Consider the following 20,910-nt stretch of genomic DNA (forward strand, 5'->3'; position numbering starts at 1 on the left):
ATAGTTTATTCTCAGATTAAACTGTGAGCAGAATAAAGTATTAGACAATCCTAACAAGACGTTCAATGCCAGACATTATTTTGGGAGTAGCTATGAAACAGATCTAGCTAAATTATGATGCAACTTTTACGCACACACTAAGAAAATCAGGTTAAAATAACTGAGAATGGCAAGAAATCACAAAATAAAATTTTATCTTTACTATTAGTGCAATGTATATCTGCTATATGCATTGCACCTTTTAGCCATTTCAGCGTGGTGACTGTTTATCGTTGTATCTTGGGATAGACATTAATTATCTCCGCACAATCGTTCTTTGAGCAAGGTAACTAAAGAACGTCCCAAAATGAGGTCCTCTAGCTCAGAGATTATCAAGTGTAGCCACCAGCCAGGATTTATGTGGCCCCCATCCTGAGGAATGTCATTTAGGATCATTCTGTCACAAGCTGCACATTAGGTATGTGTAGTCACCGTACACATTTTGTAACACAACAACGGCATGTGGCTGCTTTTAGATCCACTTTGATCCTCGAACACGTCTGCTTCTTATTATCTTCTTATAAGAGCAGAAGAGGTTTGTTCAGTCTCTCAGACCGATCCACATGTCCATTTGTAGGAATTTACCGAATACCTGCCCTGTAGGGGAGAGCATGACAATTGTCATGGGGAGCCACTTTTTTAGAAAACTTCTGTTTCAGTATTTTTCTCTTGTGGCTGTTATTACACATTATGTCAATGAGGCTTCTACTGCACGCTAAGCCACTGAACAGCAGGTGATATAAGGCACATAAGTTATTGGCCTATCAGGCTTGTTAACGATGCCAGCATGTTGAAGACATATCATATAGACATTTATTCAAGAGCTTTTTTTTTCTGAAAACAATTTATTGTTGCACAGTTTAAATAGGAACCGCATTTTTGCTCCATGAAGTAATTTTTCTATGACTTGGCAGCAATACTTTGTCTTATTAACTACATTTTTCTATGCAAGTCCCAACCAAAAACAAGAGATGTTTAAAGAGAGTGTCTATTGATACCAACACTATAGTGTAGAAAAATGATTTAATATACATTCTTCCAAAAGTCTAAAGCTCTCATCTGACAAAGAAAGGGATTCCATCTCCCCCCTTCTCCAGGATCTGGCTGTTCTTGCAACTGATTGGTTGCTTGAGGCTGTCAATCAGAGCCATTGAAATCCAGGAATTTCTTAACTTAGAATGAAAATTTTAAGTTTCTAATAACACAGACAAAGGAGTTTTCAGGCAGTAATCGGATTTTTTCATTCCAGTAGCACCTTTCACACAGATTGATAGCAGTCTTTAGCAGGCATTTCTATGGTTTTCTTGGATGCCTGAGGCATAAGCTACTAATTGCTATTTAAACGGAAATGTTTATCATTTAAAGTGTCCAATTCATCTATAACCGTCCATTGCCATTTCCATTAGAATTATTTTCTTTCTCCTTAAGCTTTGAAGCCAAAACCAATTTCCCAGGTATTTGCTGTATTCTATGCCATTTGATTTTCCAGCCTTCAGCATTTTAAGGAGATCATTTTTCTCGAGGAGCTTGCTTGCCATAATTGGCTTGTGTTGTCCAGAACACTGTTTAAATCCTAAGAGTATCGATCAAGTCTCTGATTTGTATTCTTAATGGAGTCTTCCAACTTTAAAAGAGAAGTCGTGGTATTTACTGATTGAAGGAGGACATTTAGCTGATGATCTTAGAGGTACTAGTAGTATACCGTATTTGCTCGATTATAAGACGACCCCCCAAAATCAAAATATTAATTTAGGAAAAAAACAAAGCCTGAATATAAGACTACCCTATAGGAAAAAAGTTTTACTAGTAAATATTCATGTAAACTATTTTTTCATATTTAATAAAAGCTATGATTGAGAAAAATATATTTTTTTAATTTCCTTTTATTTGCCAACCTGCCCCCCCAGTTATGCACATCTGCCCCCAGGCTTGCCACTCTGCCCCCAGAAATGCCTTATACCCCCCTATTTGCCACTCTGCCCCATGATGTGCCTTTTAACCCCCTATATGCCCCTCTGCCCCATGATGTGCCTTATACCCCTATATGCCACTCTGGCATATAGGGGGTTAAAAGGCATATCATGGGGCTGAGTGGCATATAGGGGGTTAAAATGCATTTCTGGAGGTGTATGTATGTGTATATATAATATATAACTGCTAACAGCAATCACACTCCTATCAAGCCAAGGCAGCCAGTACATGCTGGTACCTGGGGATGATAGTAGTGTGATTACAGCCTCCCTATGCCATGCTACAACCCCCACCCCCCTTACACATCCATGCTATCACACACACACTCATTCACAAACATTTAAATACTCATTCATTCCATTAATCTCACATACTTACCCAAAAACCTTCTCCCACCACGTTACCTGAACTGCAGATCTCTCACTCGCAGACTTCTGCAGGGGCCCGGCTGTGCAAGCAACTTCTCTGGCCCCGCCCCCAGAGGAAGGAGGGGGGAGGCAGAATTATGTGACACTCTGCTAGCTTCCTGTTCTCCTGCTGCTAGAAGAGACGCTGCTCGCGACCAAAGCCCGGTAAGCAGCACGGCCCCAGCAGAATGAGGTCTGATTAGAAGACGACCTCGATTATAAGACGAGGGGTATTTTTCAGAGCATTTGCTCTGGAAAAAACCTTGTCTTATAATCGAGCAAATACGGTACTTTCTTAAATATGGATTGTGATGTAAAATGTTACAGGCAATGTTGGCCCACCAAATATATGTTTAGCAGTTTGTGAATACACAGGTTGGTTTATTATATAGAATCATTTTTTTCCTATTATAGTCATTTGACAAACTGGTCTATTCATTGAGCGTATCAGTAAAATATTCATTGAGTTAATATCTGTAGACTGAGGTACTAAAGTATGCAAAAGTCACACTTGTGTATTGATTATGATTGTATGGTAAAAGCCTTAGCAGTAATGGGGTAAGTTTAAATATGTCGTCCATGATTATGTATACTTTATACAAATAACTTTTCTTTTTATTTGTGCTCATGGCAGAGTTACTAAGGGGTAGGGGTAATAGTAAAACGATTACATTAATGTGTCCCTTGTAAAGAACGTGTGACTGATTCCATATTTTTCCTAACCATTAGCTCCCAGTTGTCATCTTCCCTAGATCGTCCTTTTGTCAGCCACTCAACAGCTGACTGGTAGGGTAAGTCATTGAGTTGTGTTTGATGTTGGTGTGATCTTACTCACAAACGTCCTGCCAGTGATATGGCCACGCATGTCAAGGAGGAGGAAGATAATAGAAAACTGAGAATATACAATAAATTAAGGCCCCAGAATCCCATTGAATTTGTTTTCAGCAGTGGTACACATTTTTCTCAGTGGCACCACTGCTGGGTCTTTGGCATAGCCGAGAACTTTTTGGGTTTGACCTCAGAAAAAAAAAACACGGACTACATAAGGGCTAAGTATATAGCCAATGTCTTTTGAAGCCTCCCAGATGCACAGTATTTGGGTCCAATTAACCACAATTAGTGTTTTAGGTGCTCTGAGTATTGGTTGGTATTCCCTAATATTTATGAGGCATTCTAAATCTGTGACTGCACTCCCCCCATCATTGCTCATGTGATTTCTGCCATGTATATCTGATAGATTTTGTCCATGTTTTTTTCTAGTGTAAAAACAGTGAGCAATTTACCAGATTCCCCCTGTATGCATCTCCAGCGTGTCCTCCGACCCATTGACTAGCAGGAGAAGTATTTGGCCGCCACTGTTCACTCTTTACTGATAGAGTGGTGGATAAATGGGACAGTTTTCCATCAGTAGTGGTAGAATATTCTAACACAGTGAGGGAATTTAAACATTCTTGGGAAAGACATACACTGTATATACTTTAAAGCTGCCCAAACTGGTGGGAATTACATACAGTGGAAGGGGCAGTGCACTGCGGCTTTGATCTTGTGGGTTCTTCTAAAGGTGTGGGTTTAAGTATTTTAATACACATTCTTTATCTGTAGTGAAAAAAACCAAAGTGCTTTAATATGCATTATTTTGTAGGGCATTATGGGACACCAGACTATCCCTTTACATTTTTTTTGCTTTGTATATTGGTTCCTTCATTAAAATGCCCAAGCTATTTTTGCAGCGGTCTAAAGACACATGTCAAACTGATTAATGTACTCTTAGCTCAGTAGCTTTAAAGAAAGCTTTACCACCTCGGGTAATTTCATGACCTCAGCAAATAGTTTGCTCGCACGCAAAGATCCTGAGGTGATGACTATGGATTCTGTGCAGGAGACTAGGTCTTTAGACAAGTGTGTTCAACCTTTTTCAACAAGTAATGGATACTTCAAAGTACCTGTATTTTTTTTCCTTTGGCTATTTTTTTATCAAATATATGTGCTAGCTACTTTTTCATACCAAAATGCAAACGTGGAATTCTACAGGTTTAAGAGTTACTCTCAAATGACCAGATGTGCTGTAGGGCTATACAAAGAATGAGTTGCGTGCCTGCATGCATTTGCGGGGGGGGGGTGATAATTTAAAGGAGACACTTGGTTATCCTGTGCATTAAACTCCATCTAATGGATGGAGTGTCCCTTTAACATGCTGCATTATAGCTCTTATATATAATTAGCTGTTATGAATTGCATCCTTCCCAGCATTTTTGATGGCCATTTTCGGGTGTGTGGTTGGTGGGTAGGACCAATGTCCTTTTGTGACATATAGATGGTTATTTATGGAATTGACCAGGGCTTCTCAAAAAAGAACAATTTTACTGATACACTTTTAAACGGTTTCTGGTAAACAATTTTTTTTATGCTGTTTATTTACACATTGGTGGGAATTTTATGGGTGTAAAACACATCATTACACAATCCTAAAACCTACTAGCTTGTTGTCTTAGCGAGGGTGCAGATGCTTCCAGGAAGATCATACAAAAGAGGAAGCCAGTATGTGGTCGCTTGAATGCATGTTGTTTACGTTACATAGCGCCATCATATTCCGCATAATAGGTAATCACTACACAACAAGTAGCAAATAACAATCCAACTTACAGAAACAAATGGTTAGGAGGGCCTAGAATGAGTTTGGGTGTATTACACCAGAGGTAAAAGTGCCGCTGTAGGGGAGGACCCGCCACACTAGTATAAGTATTGTCCGAATGCAGGTGAGGGACTAGGATAGGTGAGCTAAAGGAAGATGGGAGGAAGGACTTGAAGGCGTACGTTTTGTAGGCATCCCTAAAGAAGTTGGTCTTGAGGGATTTTTTTAAGGAAGAGGAAACTCATATAGGTTGGGGGAGGACATTCCATAGGATGAGGCAGCCCTTGAGAAATCTTGCAAGCGCTGGGAATCAGAGCACAGGACAGACGATGATGAGTGGAAATACCGTGTGGGTGTGTGTTTGGAGATGTAAGTAGAGGAACTGCTATGAAGAGCTTTGAAAGTATGATTTTGAAATAAATCCTGAAGCGCACAGGTGGTCAGTGAAGATACTGACAGAAGGGGGGTGGTGTTAGTAAAGAGATGGGTGAGTTTTTTACACTGGAGGATGGACTATTAAAGTAAAATAACCGTTTGTTATTTCTGACAAATTAATGTTAACATCTTTTAGGCATACCAAATATTACATTGACAATCTCATCTAGAATTTAGAATGTAACCAGCGGGACCTGCTTACCATTTCTATAGGCGCAAAAACATGCCTCCAAACCTTTTGCTAGGAATAAGTTACATATTTGCTCCAGTCTGCTCCCACATTTCAAAGTGTTGCAGGAAGCTTGGCAACTGTAATACCTTTTACAATGCCAAAGCTTTCTAGTTGTATTCAGGAGGGTTCAACGTTAAATATCACAATTCAAGGTTAACGGACATATGACCCTCTGGTTTGAAGGGTTTTTTCCTGTTTAGGTGAAGCGGTAAGACATAACTTTTGTAGTAACAATATTGTTCTGAATCGTGACTGACCTGGGAACTAAGATTATTTTTCAAATTAAATCCTGGGATGTTTCTTATGCAGATATGTATAGACAATTGTATGTACTGTATTCTACCCTGGTTTAGTTGGGCATCACATGCTAGTGGGTGCTTATCTAGCTGTGTTGCTTACCATAGAGCTGTGTCAAAGGTACTACTTTAAACACATATAGATCTTATATTAACCTTCTTTGGACACCATTAATAGGAGACACTATACATGCGTAGTACGCACATGGAAAGGGGCACAGATATACCATGGACTTCACTGATTTAAAGGATATTTGCTTGCAGATCTTTTTGTGCTTTTAATAGAGTAAATCATGAGATTGAAATCTCACATTTTCACTTATGAAGAATGCATCCATGCACCAACTTATGTACATTAAAATGCAAAACAGAGACCACAAGAATTTACATGAAAATAAAGAATAAAGAAAATCAGTTAATTGAGAGTGATCTGTCTGTTCGCTACCCTGACAGCCCTCAGAATCAATTTCCGTCTACAGCATATTTACCTAATTTCCCCAAAAATAGCATTTTATTCCCAATGTGTTGCAATTTTAAAAGTAAGACACATTTACATTATGTATTGCAAAAAAAGTAGTATTTCATGATGATGATGATGATGATGTAAAAGGCAAAAGCACCTTTTGCAGCTAACCATATAAAAGCTGCATAGCTCACAGATGATCTGTTTTTAAGTGATTAGTGACCCCACTGCTACACAGTAAGAGCTTGTGGTCAGTAGTATTATGTAAAGCAGAACAGAGTTGATAGAGAAGCTTAGGAAAAGTCACAACAAACAGAGCGGAACTAATAAGAGCACTGGGGAAGCTGGAACTTGGCCATTTACATCTTGTGCGGCTATCTGCAGCAAGTGTAGATCTGTTAGCTAGTCCCAGCTAGGGCTACAGTTACACAGCGATCATTTATGTTTGGCAGATATAGACCAATTGTGTTTAGCTGTGGAGCATGAGTAATGGGCCCTGTATCTCCATTGGCTGAAATCCCATTATGGTTTGCGTTGATGGTTTCTTCAATATCCTTTCTAAGTTTTCAGAATAGGCATTGCATTCAAATCGAATCGTCTTTTGTGCCCAATCCCTCAGCGGTTTGTATAACACAACGGCTGTCATTCAAAGAGGGCAACTGAGGACACGCAGTAGACTTACGGTGGATGTCTATACTGTACGTCATTCACGAGGCTTTCAGCATTAACCTCCTGGCAACTTAAGAAGCCCTAGCTCTATATAATAACACAAGTAGTTTCGCTTTGAAACATTGTTAGTACTGAATCGGTAATTGCAAATTAAACAATCTGATTTATTTGAAATATGTTCCTTTTTGTTGGGTTTGTTACTGAAAGTGAAATCCCAGACAAAAAAAAACATTTAAAGAAAAGCATAGTAGGTTTTTATGCCATATTGATGTAAAAAACATACATATAAAAACAAAAAAACAGTATAACAAATTAACTCACCTTTAAGACTTAAGTGGGGGCATATTACCTCCCTTTACAAGATACGGACTATGTACCAAAATACAAATATTGGAACATTTTTAATTGAAAGCCATGCATTTTTTTCTACGTTAATGTTTAATATAAACGTGTTTTTTCTTTTTGATTGAAGTGGTGGCTTCATTTTATTAGCTATGCTCTTGGTGGTGTGGTCATTTAGAGAAAGACGTGATACTATTTAATATTCTTATCCTCGGGTGGGGGGTTAGGACGAAGAAGCATAGGGAGGGAGTAATCTAGAATCACTATAGAGCCACAGGGCTCACCAGGTGCACAGTGTGAGACAGCATTAAACTGGTTGTATGCATATCTGCTGCTATAGAATATGAAACCTATTACCTAGAGTTCTTTCCACAATCTCCATATCTTGCAGTGAACATTATGTTGTATTTTGTGTGGCAGGGTTAATAAGACCACACGTAAAGTTATGCTTAGGATCCTTTGTGTAGTATCGGACATATTATTGCTTAGAATCGAAGTCTTTACCACAAATGAGTAATGACGCTCTGGTTAATTGGAACACCAGCTTATGTCTGGAGAAACCCAATTCTGGCTTCATTTCTGGGGCCCGAAAGAGTGTCTCCAGCTGTTATTTGCTCCTTGTCTTATTTTTTGCTTGTAATGAAACTTTTTTTTCATAGGCTATTTAGCCAGATGCCATTTTGTAAAAAGAAAATTAAGCTGCCAAAAGGGGAAAGAGAGACCTATTTCATTGCGATGATAAATAGTTCTACTTTTTCCTCATATTCCTTTTTTATTTAAGATTATAAAAATGACAATTTCAGTTGTTCAGCTTCTACAGAAAGGAAAAATATATATAATAAAACAACATTCAGGGTGTTAGTATATTTTATATATGTTTTTCTTTCTTTTAGTTCACTGAATCCTAGTCCAACATCTCCGCCAACATGCCCAATGTTTTCAGCTCCGTCAAGCCCGATGCCAACTTCCTCTACATCTAATGACTCCTCTCCAACAAGGTCAGTTGGCGTTCCAAAACTGTTCTTTTTGTTGGTGGTCATTGTCTTACTGACAAGTGATGCTAAATATATTACTGTAGTTCTTAGTGTGTTCTTATAGTATTTATTTCCGTTGTCTAAATTAATTGCAGTGGAATGGCACAGTTTGTGGTCTAGTCAGACCCAGGGCCGGCCCAAGGCAAAATGCCGCCTGGGGCGAATTTTAAAATGTCGCCCCCCCCTTATGTACCCTTCCTCTCCCTCCGTCCCTGCCGCCCCCCCCTTATCTACCCTTCCTCTCCCTCCGTCCCTGCCGCCCCCCCTTCTTGTACTTACCTTTCAGCAGTCCTGCGGGGCGAGTCTCCCTGTTCGGTCTCGGTGCCGGCGTGTAATGCTGAGCGCCGGAAATCTTCCGGCACTCAGCATTACAAGCCAGCACCGAGACCGAACAGGGAGACTCGCCGCAGAGGAGAGAGCGAGGGGCGCCGAGCGGGTACCGACACCGGCGCCCCTTTCTCTCTCTTTCGCTTTAAAAAAAAAAAAAAAAAAAAGGCTTGGGGCGGCGAAGTGCCGCCCCTTCAAGAGTGCCGCCTGGAGCGGTTGCCCCACTCGGCTCCATTGTCGGGCCGGCCCTGGTCGGACCCCGTTCTTAGCCCACTGAACCATACTTGCCTGCTGAATATGAAAAGTCCTCAAAGAACCCAGACGGTGAATGCGTTGAGAAGTTCATTGCAGTCTCTTAATGGTGGTTACTGGAGGAGCATTTGGTGCTAGAGATATGGATATGTGTTGGACGTCTGCCAGTTAATTTCAACGTGCACAGGCTGTGCCTGAAATCACTTTAATTTAACATGACAGAATTTTAGCACTCGCAAACCCAATGTAATTAAGGTGTAAGAAGGCCAATTCACTAGAGCTAGGTTATGCATGCATTCATTTAGGTAACCCTAAATATAACCCTTAATATTTATTTAAACATTATGCCTCCCCCAAAACTAAACAGATTAAATTGATTAAGCATTTTCGTTGTAAAATCTAATTTATTCTGACAGGATAAAGAAGCGTGAGTTTGTCGGAATAATGCAGGTGCATGTTTCACAGGGACAGTATCTGCAAAAATAACAGCCCTTTCCAGATTCTTGCCTGGGAGCCAGGGGCATGCCTGCTAGAGAGTTGTAAACCATTCTCTTGCAGAACCTGTAACTGGCAAGTTTTATACAGTCAGATTACAAGCCACAGAGGCTTAGAAAGAAAGCAATGGAATGCATTCTTGGCTTCCCGCCAATCATGTAGGCCAAAACAAATGAGTTAAGGATCAGAACTGGTTCATGCCCTTGAAATCTCAGCAGGGCTTTGAAGGGTATTACAGTGGCTAGAATATCACAGCCCTGACATCACCTTGTAAGGCACGCCAAGATCCCAGGGACCCAGTAACAGTAACCACAATACAGATAAGGTCAAATAATGCTGTGGCACAGACGTGGCCACTCTACACCTTGAGTGCTTTGTTGCCAGGTCTGGATGCCCTGCAGAATCCACATTACATATTACACTCTGCAAGGGAGCCACGCATGCCATGCTGAGTGTGTGCGCGCCATGTTGTGTGTGCTGATTCATTCACTCTGCTGAGTGTGAATGCACATATTCTGAGTGCTGATATACATGCTAAAAATGAGTATATCAAGTTACTAGTGCTGACACGCTATGATTGCTGATTCATATGTATCTTATTTCATAAAGTATATATTGCGCAATATGAATCGTGTGACATATTTTATAAAAGAAAAACGTATTATCCTATAATCATTGCAATTGCTGCAGGTTATATGGGTGACTTTAACCTATCTTTTTTTAATAAAAATCTGCAATCTTTAAGAATATTTTTTCTCTTCCTCATTCTCTTTATTCTACTCCTCTTCTTCTTTAGCAACTTGGTACGCAATCCCTTTTTACATGTTTAATAAATAATAAAAATCATTTGTCCTGTATTCCTTTACTCGCCTCGAACATTGAAGCCATAATGTCGCCTAAAATGTGCTGTTTTTTGTAATGTTATACTATATTTTATCACTGAATCGGTAACAGAGTAAAAGGATGGGTTAGTAACAGTTATATATTTGTATTACTATATCTGAGCCTCTTTGTATCTTCCCTCTGCTGCTAAGGATATTGCTACATGACTTCTGAGTGCAACCGCCTGGAAAAATCTCCAAAGGGTTGGTAGCTTACAGAAAGCAGAAGGGGAAGTCATCTCTATTTACTGTAGTAACTTACATAACATTAGTTAGGTAATAAGAACTACAATTCAATGCGTAAAGCAGCATTATAGTCCCTCCTCGTGACTGAACACACTGTTTTATCTATTTGCAGAGCTTTCTAAATTCAGACCATCTCCAATAAACTCCTAGCCACACGTGTTTCTATTCCGTTTTTTGTCACGTTCTTCCCCTTTCTTTAGCTGTCACTATTCTACCCACTAAATATTTTTGTATGCATATATGTAAAGGCTATTATTATTACTAGTTTGTGTCATCAGAAGGATATGGCATCAAATGGATGAAAATGTATTCGCATTATTCCAGAACTCTAGATCTGGTGAATAATTATACTGTATAACCGCTATGATCTGTGCATGTTTGATTGATTTGGCATTCTAACTGCATTGACTTTTAAAAGGTCCTAAACATAGGGATCCAAGGTCTGAGCAAGATACAATCATCCTACTGTACCTTTAGTGTCTCGTCTGATCCTGCATACCACACTCCATTCATGTAGCTAATGATTGATGTACTCTTACTTTCCCTCTCGGCTTCTCTTCTAACTGACTTCAGAAACCGTCTCCTTGAAATTGCATCATGGACTGCATCTCAATACCTGAATTTTAAGATCTCAAAGACTGCTCATTGCTCCATCTCTGCTGTCCCCAATCCTGAGTGACACAATCTACCCAACAGCTCAAGTTCTCTGCCTTCATAATACACTTGACTCTGTCCTTTACTTAACCACCCATGTCCAGTCACTCATCACATCCCTTTCTGTCAGACTCTCCCGTACTTATCAACATTAAACCCTCACTAAAGACCCATTCAGAGATGCTTACAGTGTATCCTCTTCATAATCAGTATCCTGCAAGAAGCCACGTCTGTCCACCTGTATATCTAAAAGGCCAATATTCATGGACATCAAGCTTTTTGTTAATAATCACATTTAGTAATATGCTTATAGTGACAGAGAGAGTTCAAAGAAAAATTTGGTGAGTGGGTTCTATATACTTGGTTTAAAATCTACCTACATAGTTGAAAAATATATTTTTCTCCTTCAGTACCATACTCTCACTAGATACTAAAAACACACACATATAGAATAGATATATTATGTGCTGTGGAATAGGATGGTGCTATATATATATATATATATATATATATATATATATATATATATGATTAAATCACTTTAAAGTCAGTGATTTGATCATGTGCAGTTGATATAAACATTGTGCATTAGTCTGACATGATCTTGATTTAGTGTGCATGATGCAGCCTGATCCCCCATCTAATTTTCAATGATCTCATTCTCAAATAGTTACAATAAGGGGTGGCAGTTACATATGTAGTCTGTTGGTAAACATAGGTTATAATGATCCTAAACCATTAGACGTGTGCAAATGGGCAACACATCTCATCACCTGGTCATTCATTTCGGCCAGATATTCGGGGGCATTTTTGATTTGGGAATGAAATCTGTTGCCTGGTCCCCACATTCACCTCTAAATGTCTTCTCTGCTGACCACTTCCGCTTTTGCCGACCACTTCCGCTTTTGCCGACCACTTCCGCTTTTGCCGACCACTTCCACTTCCGTTTCCGCATCTTCCGCTTCTATATTCTATCTTCTCTATTCTATCTTCAATCCTGAATCGGCTATCTTCGTTTACAAAAAAAATATAAACTGAACTATAAAATTATGCTTTACAATCTTCAATGAATTGCCTAGTAAATACGTTTAGGTTATTGAACTTCCTGTGTGATTAGATTTTACAACGAAAATGCTTAATCAATTTAAAAAAGAAAGGTGAGTTAGTCTAAATATCCAAAAAGGGTAGCGCTAATAAAAAGGATCTACTAGTCCAATTAAAGAAGGTAGTTCATGTAGAGTAATTCTTGCTATCATTAGCTCCACACATGATCATCAAATCACATAATATCTCCCTGTTATATTAGGTGCAATCAATACTAGAAAAATAGCCCTTATATACCCCTATGTGGAGAGACATTGCATTATTGCCCTGTCCTAACGCTCATAACCTAGATCAAGGGAGGAGTGAATGAGTCAATCTATCTGAGAGAAAACCATAAATGAACTAAAAAAACTTGATGCGCCTTTGCAAGACGAGGCTCGGCTTCGCCGGGAGTATGGGAAGCTGCCAGATGAGAACGCCAGATTTAAATGCTCCCTTAAGAGAGTTTATTGGTCATGTTGCCGGGCTCGTCGCTGATACTGCCATCCAATCGGAGATGCCAGTGCTTGAGCGTAGCGTATGCTGTATACTACCGTAAAATATGGAATTTAATTTCATTTAGTAACGTGCCCCACTTGATGTGATTAGTAAGGGGCAGGTGGCGTCTTGGTTTGTCTGCAGAGCCGACCTTCAGTGTTCTGCCCCTTCTCACTATCTATACCCTCTGCCCCTTCTCACTGCCCCCCCCTGTTCCTTCTCACTATCTACCCCCTCTCCATATCCATACTTACCTTGTTGCCGGAGTCCTGCAGTGGGAGCGGGAGGCGTCCGTCTTCCCACTCTGCCGCGGTGCACGCTTCACATCTGAGCACCAGAATAATTCCGGCGCTCAGCATGAAACACCGACTAATTTAAGTCCCGGGCAGGCAGCCCCTGCACGATCCGATTGTTGATTTGATTTAGGCAGCCTTTGTAGTGGTTGGTTGGTAGAAGGGAGAGAACTTCAGGAAAGGAAAGTTTTGCATTGTCCCAGCTTTAGTTTCAGACATTCAGGATAGCAAGGGTGCGTTTTTACACCTCCTGTGCTGTTCACGATACCAGTGTGAGAACAGACTGAGCCCTATAAAATGGAGCGCTCGCAGTAATTGGCTGGCCTATTACAACCACATTTTGTTTTTCACCCTCCTAATCTGTTATAAGGGGAAGGGTTGTCTTTCCAATAGACCAATATATGGTTGTGATATTTGCTCCCCATTTCTTCTTTTCTTAGTCTTTACTTAGTCTTCTCCCTATCTCTACTTTCTACCTGTCCACTCATTTCCCCATTTCCATATCCTGTCAAAAGCAAGACTAACTTCATAAACGATACCAAATATGTTAAACATTCATGTGTTCCTGTACATTAAATAAAATACTGTTTTACTCTTAATGAGTATTTTTTCTTTAAAATGGCACCAAACTATAAGGGTGCTGCCTATAATTGGTACAATATGGTAAATATCTCCCAAACAATTACACAGATAACAAAACTAAGTTTTAATAAGTTTTATTAATTTTATTATTGTCAAAACCTGTTATTGGAACATACCTTTAAAATGTAAAACCATTTACATTTGAGCTGCGTTATTTCCGTTTTGATGATTAAGACTTCGTATTTATGTTTGATACATTTAACGTTTTGTAACACTTTGGCAGAATTACAATGCGGTGCAAGCCAACTAATTCGGCTCATTGGTTAGCAATGTAGCGGTGAAAAATTACATAGGGCTTGCCAAACTTGGGGTACTTTGACGTTGTGTTGGTCTAAGCAATATATGGCCATGTAGTGTGACAAAATCCCCAATGTTTATGACTTGTGTTTTTTGAATAGTATTCACTGGGTATGTACTGAATTTTTGCTCTCTTTGGATATCCGGTGACCTGGATGACCATCTTGTCTTTAGATGAAGACATGTCAACATATACAATGAAAAAACGCAGTAGGCTTTTAATACACTTTAGACATTCACATTCACTGATCTGTCTTAACCGCAGTGGGGGGAAAAAAACAGGCAGACTAAATGGAGCGAAGGGTTCTTATCTCCAGTCAAATTCTATGTTTGTATCGACCTGTTGTGTTATTGTTTTTTAGTAATTGTGTGTTTTATTTTCTAGTTTGCCGAGGAAAGCCAAGGCTTTGTATGCATGTAAAGCAGAACATGACTCTGAACTCTCATTCACGGCCGGTACTGTGTTTGAAAATGGTGAGTCAACAAAACCATATAGTGGGGTTTGCGGTCTGTATTTTTGTATGTATATGTTTTATGTATTTCTGTTCATATAAATAAAACTAAGAACTTCAAAAGCTTTCCCAGCCTTAGTGGCATGCTATGTATATAAAGTGACTATAATGCAAGGATTTAGCCAATGTAACAAGTTGACGGTTTTTTTTTTTCTGCGTTTTCCCCTAAAATTGATAAGGAAAACCATTGTGGTCAGTGACTCACCCACTTCTGTCATTAAAACCAATAACATTAAGGACGGTCCATTCACCTTCTAGAACCACATAGTCTGAAAAGGCCTTTTTTGATTTCCAGCGGGCAGCCATTGCTTTGTGTTATTGCTCTGCGCATTAAAGAGATAATTGCAGTGTGAGAATAAAAGGTCACATCTTCAGTAAGTGTCTAATTTCCTGTACTCATGTAATTATATTTGCAGTCTTGTACAAAGATCAAGGCGGTTGTGCACAGCTGATGATGGTTCACTTTCACAGAAAATGGGGTCAGAAAACCTAGCCTTTATTTTACGGTCGCTCGCATCGCCCTCAGCCAAAATCCTTGGCGGCCAACAATAACAAAATATTTAAGGGTGATTCCTGATCTAAAGGCTTTGCTTTTTTTTGGCCTATTTTTGGGGGGGCTAATTTAATTTGCAAATAAGAGTTTAATATATGATCTCCTTCGCATTTATATTTATATTTTCTCTAATATAAGCCTCACTTTTGGTGGAAAAAGTTTGCTAAAATGTTCACCATCTACCTAAATACCTTGCAAATTAATTACATTTTCTTTTTTTTTTTCTTCAAGATTGCCATTACTTAAAATCAGGCATGTTTTATTTTTTTAGAAAATGGAATAGTTGCTGATTGCATGTTACAATTATTTACCTTAGAGAAAATAAATCCGCATGTGCACAGAAATGGTATTTTAACTGCATTTTAATGTCGGTTGGAATAGAAAAGCAAAAACTAAAGGCCTCAAATTGTATGAGGCTGTAAAAATGTGGCTAGAGGTCTTTCTGGGTTAATGAAATAAGCCAACGCATGCAGTTTTGCAACAGACGATCAGGGCTGAAACACAGGCACGTTCAATATAAATTTAATTTCAGTTTTTTTCATTATTATTATTTGTTTCCAAAAAGCAATTACTTAGAAACAAAAAAGTGTTTTCTAAACGCTCAAACTAGTTAACCAGCTAAAGCCAGAATAACCATTACCTGCAGTGTTTCCGAATATCGCAAGGTTCATTTTGTAACAGCTTGTAGTTAGTCTAATCATTTGTTTTAAATATGGATATACATTTAGAGTAAATTTATCTTAGTAAATCTATTTATCTTTAGCACATCCTTTGTTGCATAGTGCTCTCAATTGCCCCCTAATACACACACAGAAAAAATCTAATATAAGTAGTCAACATATGTGTGTTTGTGTGAGTAAATGTATGTATGTATAGAAGCCAATCAGCCATAACATTATGACCACTGACAGGTGAAGTCAATAACACTGATAATCTTGGTATCATGGCACCTGCCGGTGGGTGGGATATTTTAGGCACCAAGTGAACATTTCGTCCTCAAAGTTAATGCAGGTAAAATGGGCAAGCGTAAGGATCCTGAGCAACTTTGACAAGGGCCAAATTGTGATAGCCAGACAACTGGGTCGGAGCATCTCCAAAACCGCAGCTCTCGTGGGGTGTTCCGGGTCTGCCGTGATCAGTACCTATCAAAAGTGGTCCAAGGAAGGAAAAGGCGTTCGTGCTCAAAAACACTTCAGTGTGGCTGAATTAAAACCACTCTGACATGAAGAATTACTCCCCAGGGGTGTAAAATACTCATTGCAAGTTATCACAAACGTTTGATTGCCGTTTTTGCTGCCGGGGGTGAAAAGTTATTAGATTGACAGGAATAATTACTTTTACACATAGATGATATAAGGTTTCATTAATTCTTTGCCTTTAAAAATGATCATGACATCAGGAAGGGGGGGGGTAAAATGTAAATGGATAATGCATATAGGCCATGTATGTGTGAGTTGCACACAAACCAGACAGTATTGCATTTGATCACTTTCTAAGCTTGTTTAAGTCTCGTGACATGTCAGGCACGTCATAGGTCGTTAAGTGAACCTTTTGCATGACGTGCCTGACCCGGCAATGGACGTTAAGGGGTTAAAGGGTAAAAATGATTTAGTCTCAGGGTTAGCTCATTTTAAAAGTTCCCTGGTATGCTGCTCCCCTTAAAGCAGAACTCCACTTCAGAGCATCCAAAGTGGCTGTGTGGAAACTAGGGATGCACTTATACCATTTTTTTTGCGACAGAGTACGAGTACCGATAGTTTTTGTCAAGTACTCACCAATCAGTGAATCGGCATTGGTATAGGAGCTGGGTGGCGAGCGAGCGGCACTTGACTGACACTGACTGCAGCAGCATACGCTCAGTGACTCAGGCAGGTTATCAGTTTCGGCATTGGAGCAGTTTGCACAAGTACAAGTACTCGTGCAACTGCTGTGTATCGGCACCAATAGCGATACCAGTATCGGTGCATCCCTAGTGGAACCAATAATGAAGGGTGGGGCTGCAATTGCACAGACCTCTATTGATCTTACAGCTCCCTGGGGCAGTCAGGAGAGATCAAATGATCTCCCTGACTGGCCCATGACCCCTGCTGCCTGCAAAAATTGAACAGTGGGGCAGTTACTGTTGGTAGGTATGTTTTTTTGTATTTGGATGCTGGTGTTTTTGGATTAAATAATGCAATATTCTTTGGTAGGTGTGCAACTCATTTGGTATATGGTGTAGCAAACAGCCATATTTGTAGTTAGCTATTCATAAACTGGATATCAGGGTACTTGGCTGGAAAAATCTTCTATATCTATAGTCATAGCTGGTTAGGTAAAGATTGAAAAACAATGCAAAATGGCTGCCTTTAAACCACCTGAAGCATCCAGTCATCCCCTTACACATGACCATACCTGGGAATTTCTTGGCTCTGGCTACCCGGAGCCTTCCCTTGTGGGACGCGGCCAGGACTGGCCGCTGACATTGGGGGCGTTCCCGCTAACGGCAGTGGGAAACCCCCCCCATTTAAAGGAAAAAATGGCCGGGGAGCGGGGCGTGTCAAGACCCCGCTCCCGTGACCCGGAAAACCGGAGGAGCAGCACTCACCCGTCAATCTCCGGTCAAACCTGGAGAGTTCCCAGGTATGCACATGACTATTTGACATCTTATAGAATGATTAGCACCACAAAATATATATTTGGGATGTTCCACTCAAGAATGAAATTCACCACTTCTGCTTTCATGTAAAGCTTGTTTCCTATATACAATAATTTTTGTCCACCAGCACAGTTGTATTTATTTTTTTAGAATACAAGTTAAAGGCAGCCATAGTTCAAGGAGTACATTGCTGATTGCAAAGCTGTTGTTTCAATAAATGCCTTGAAGATACCAACGTTGTTTAATGAGCCAAGTCTTAAATTGACTGTGACATCTAGGAATGATAAGCTTGGAACATAAAAAAAATGGTTCATGAAGGTTTGCAAGCAAATGTGTATAGATTGGTGTTGTCCAACTGCACCAATAGAGGTTAGTGATCTGCTATAGATACCAAGCCCAATCCAAGCTCTTTGAACCCTTGCGGGAAACACATCTACCCACTTTTTGTGCATGTACTTGTACCAAGGATCAAATGAAGGAAGAGGGGGGAGCTATTTAGTTTCCTCTGCATTGTATTTCTCCTGTTCTACCAGGATAGGCCAAACCCTATACTGGCTTGTCCTATTCTAACACAAGTTGCATGTTCTTTGCGAACGATTGCAGGTTCTGTTTGACCATTTTTGTGACCTCACCATCGTGACGTCTAATACATGAATGAACTACCACAAACCTGAAGATTTGTTTAGCTCTGCTCGCAGGCTGTAAGAGCTGGTATAGACACCAAGCCCAACCCAAGCTCTCTGAACCCCACATCTGCCCACTTTTTATAGTTTTGATTTTTGGGTACAGCTAATGTTTGTTTTGTTTCTTTCACAATATAGTTCATCCATCACAGGAACCTGGCTGGTTGGAAGGGACTCTTAATGGGAAGACCGGACTCATTCCTGAAAACTATGTTGAATTCCTATAGCTTTATTCTCAACTAGCACTGCTAAGCTTTACATGGTATCCATGACAACTGCTGACTGTGTCGAAGATCATCTCTGCTTCCATTAATCACAGGGTGAAGGACTTTCTAGAGACCATTGCAGTGAATATCTGTGTTAATAATAATGTACATGTTTCAGATGATTTATGGTGACGTTAAAGTAGACAAATGGTTTTTTTTTTTATAAATACTTTATTTTAAGGGACCATTTTTTTTTTTTTCTTTTTCAGTGTAACTTTTAACTGAATGCCAATTTCTGTTTATTAATTCAATTAGGCACTTGCAGAATTTTTGCCTATATGACTGGAGGGAGTGAATTGCTTTTAAGAAAGCATCAACTTGCAGAAATCACAAAATCTCCACTTTGACCACTAAAAAGATTGAAAGTGTTGGACTTCTGAGCAGTGGCATTTTAGCCTAACTTTTTAAATCAGTTCCCTAAAGTGAATCACTAATTATTTCTTGCTACATATACTGGCCCAGTAAGTTCCTTTTACAATCTTCATATGGGAGCTGAACCCCAGGAGTGAGAAGTGACAGGGGGAAAAAGCTGATGGGATGGGGCAGGGGTTTGACCCTCTACCACCATGGAAATTACTGTGAAAGTCCTGGAGGCTTGTTAATCAGCTGTAATACCAAGATAATCTTAGATCTGGAGAATTCCCAAATATGTAAATAAGTTTTATGATTTTACTAATGGTCTAGATTCAAATTTTCATCTCGGAAGCAAGATCTTGTGCAGGTCTTGGGAGAGATTGCTTGAGTTTTCTCAACTGAGGCTGTGATGAGTAGGTAGCAACTTTGTTTAGAGGGATTCTTCATACTTCATAAATAATGGTCAGTAGAACGTATATGTGTGTAAAGTCACATTTTAATGTTTTGTATCTCTAGATTCTGATGATTTTTCAAAGCTAAGCACAATACCAGTTTTTAGTGGTCTCCCAAAGAAGTTAATAATAAGATCTTAACGCTAAAATAATATTTTGAACCCATCAGATTGATTATTTTGGATTATCCAAAAAAGTACATTAGCTTGCAAAATCAGTTAGAAACTGACAACAATTAGGAGTGTTAATACTGAGCAATCCCTACAAGAAAAAAAATCTTTTTACATGTCCCTTGTTCGTTACATCCAGTTCTCTAGTATGGAATATTTCTGTGTTGTCTAGATTACCGACTCATTAGGAATGGGATTCCAGTTATTGTACACTGTAGCTGACCAAATTTAGCAAGCCAAAATATATTAGTTGTTTAGGGAATTTATTTATTTTTTTGTGGTTTTTTTTCCAACACAACAGATCTTTCCATGCATTTCACTGTAAGTAACCTGTTTTTATTTTGGGTTTTTTTAACTGAATTTATGTTTTTAATATTTTGTCCATTGTAAGCAAGTACCTGAGTTAATAAATTGCTGTGTATTTTATTTTGTTACCAATGTAAATAGAGTACTAGGAAGTAAAGTTTTATATTTGATATTTTAGTGCACTATGTCTGCTTACTAGGTTATGGTCCACTTTTCCAAGTTTTTTTGTTTTAATATTGCTGCAATATTCATAGCAATCTCAGACCCATATCTGTACACAATGCAGTTAGAGCGTATGGAACAGGCTTAGACCGAGTCTGTGTTTCGTACCAATTTTGGCTGCTTATAGCTGCCAGTCGCTGACAGGACTGCTCTCCCACTGAAATGTGGGAGATGTGCTTAATGGGGACCATCTCTCACAAGAAAATTAACTAGGGGGCAAGGTTGGAGAGCAAATAGGACATAGAGGATTCCGATGAATCCCTCTATGCATTTATATGCAAGGAATGTTAATTCTTTGGCAACATTCAGCTTTAGAGTGCATATGATGGCTGGGCTGGAGTGTATCTTTAAATGTCTTGGGTTAAGATACATCCGCCCACTATGTTGGGAGTGGGTATTCAGTGGATTTTCCCTGCCATCATTACAAGAAAGACAGATTATACCTCCAATATGAAGTATTAAACAAGTGTGGCTAATTGAGCGGTCTCTACCTTATACCTTTTGTCCACCCATTATTCATTACAAGCAGTGACTTAGGTATAGTGAATAGGAAATCAAGCCCCATT

The 20,910-nt window shown here is 39.4% G+C and overlaps 1 protein-coding gene across 1 annotated transcript in view; it reads left to right on the forward strand.

The window, feature by feature from the left end:
• The window catches only part of LOC149297890 (rho GTPase-activating protein 26), a 154,578-nt gene extending 135,777 nt beyond the window's left edge, over positions 1–18,801 (forward strand). Inside the window, exons 21-23 of the mRNA XM_089488026.1 lie at positions 8,380–8,484; positions 14,574–14,662; positions 18,713–18,801. Coding sequence (XP_089344152.1) covers positions 8,380–8,484; positions 14,574–14,662; positions 18,713–18,801 — 283 coding nt within the window. The remainder of the gene's footprint in view (positions 1–8,379; positions 8,485–14,573; positions 14,663–18,712) is intronic.
• The last annotated feature ends 2,109 nt before the right edge of the window (positions 18,802–20,910 follow it).

This window comes from Sceloporus occidentalis, unplaced genomic scaffold, assembly GCF_023333645.1.
Source record: "Sceloporus occidentalis isolate IW3139 unplaced genomic scaffold, rSceOcc1.0.p SCAF_36, whole genome shotgun sequence".
Lineage (NCBI taxonomy): Eukaryota > Metazoa > Chordata > Lepidosauria > Squamata > Phrynosomatidae > Sceloporus > Sceloporus occidentalis.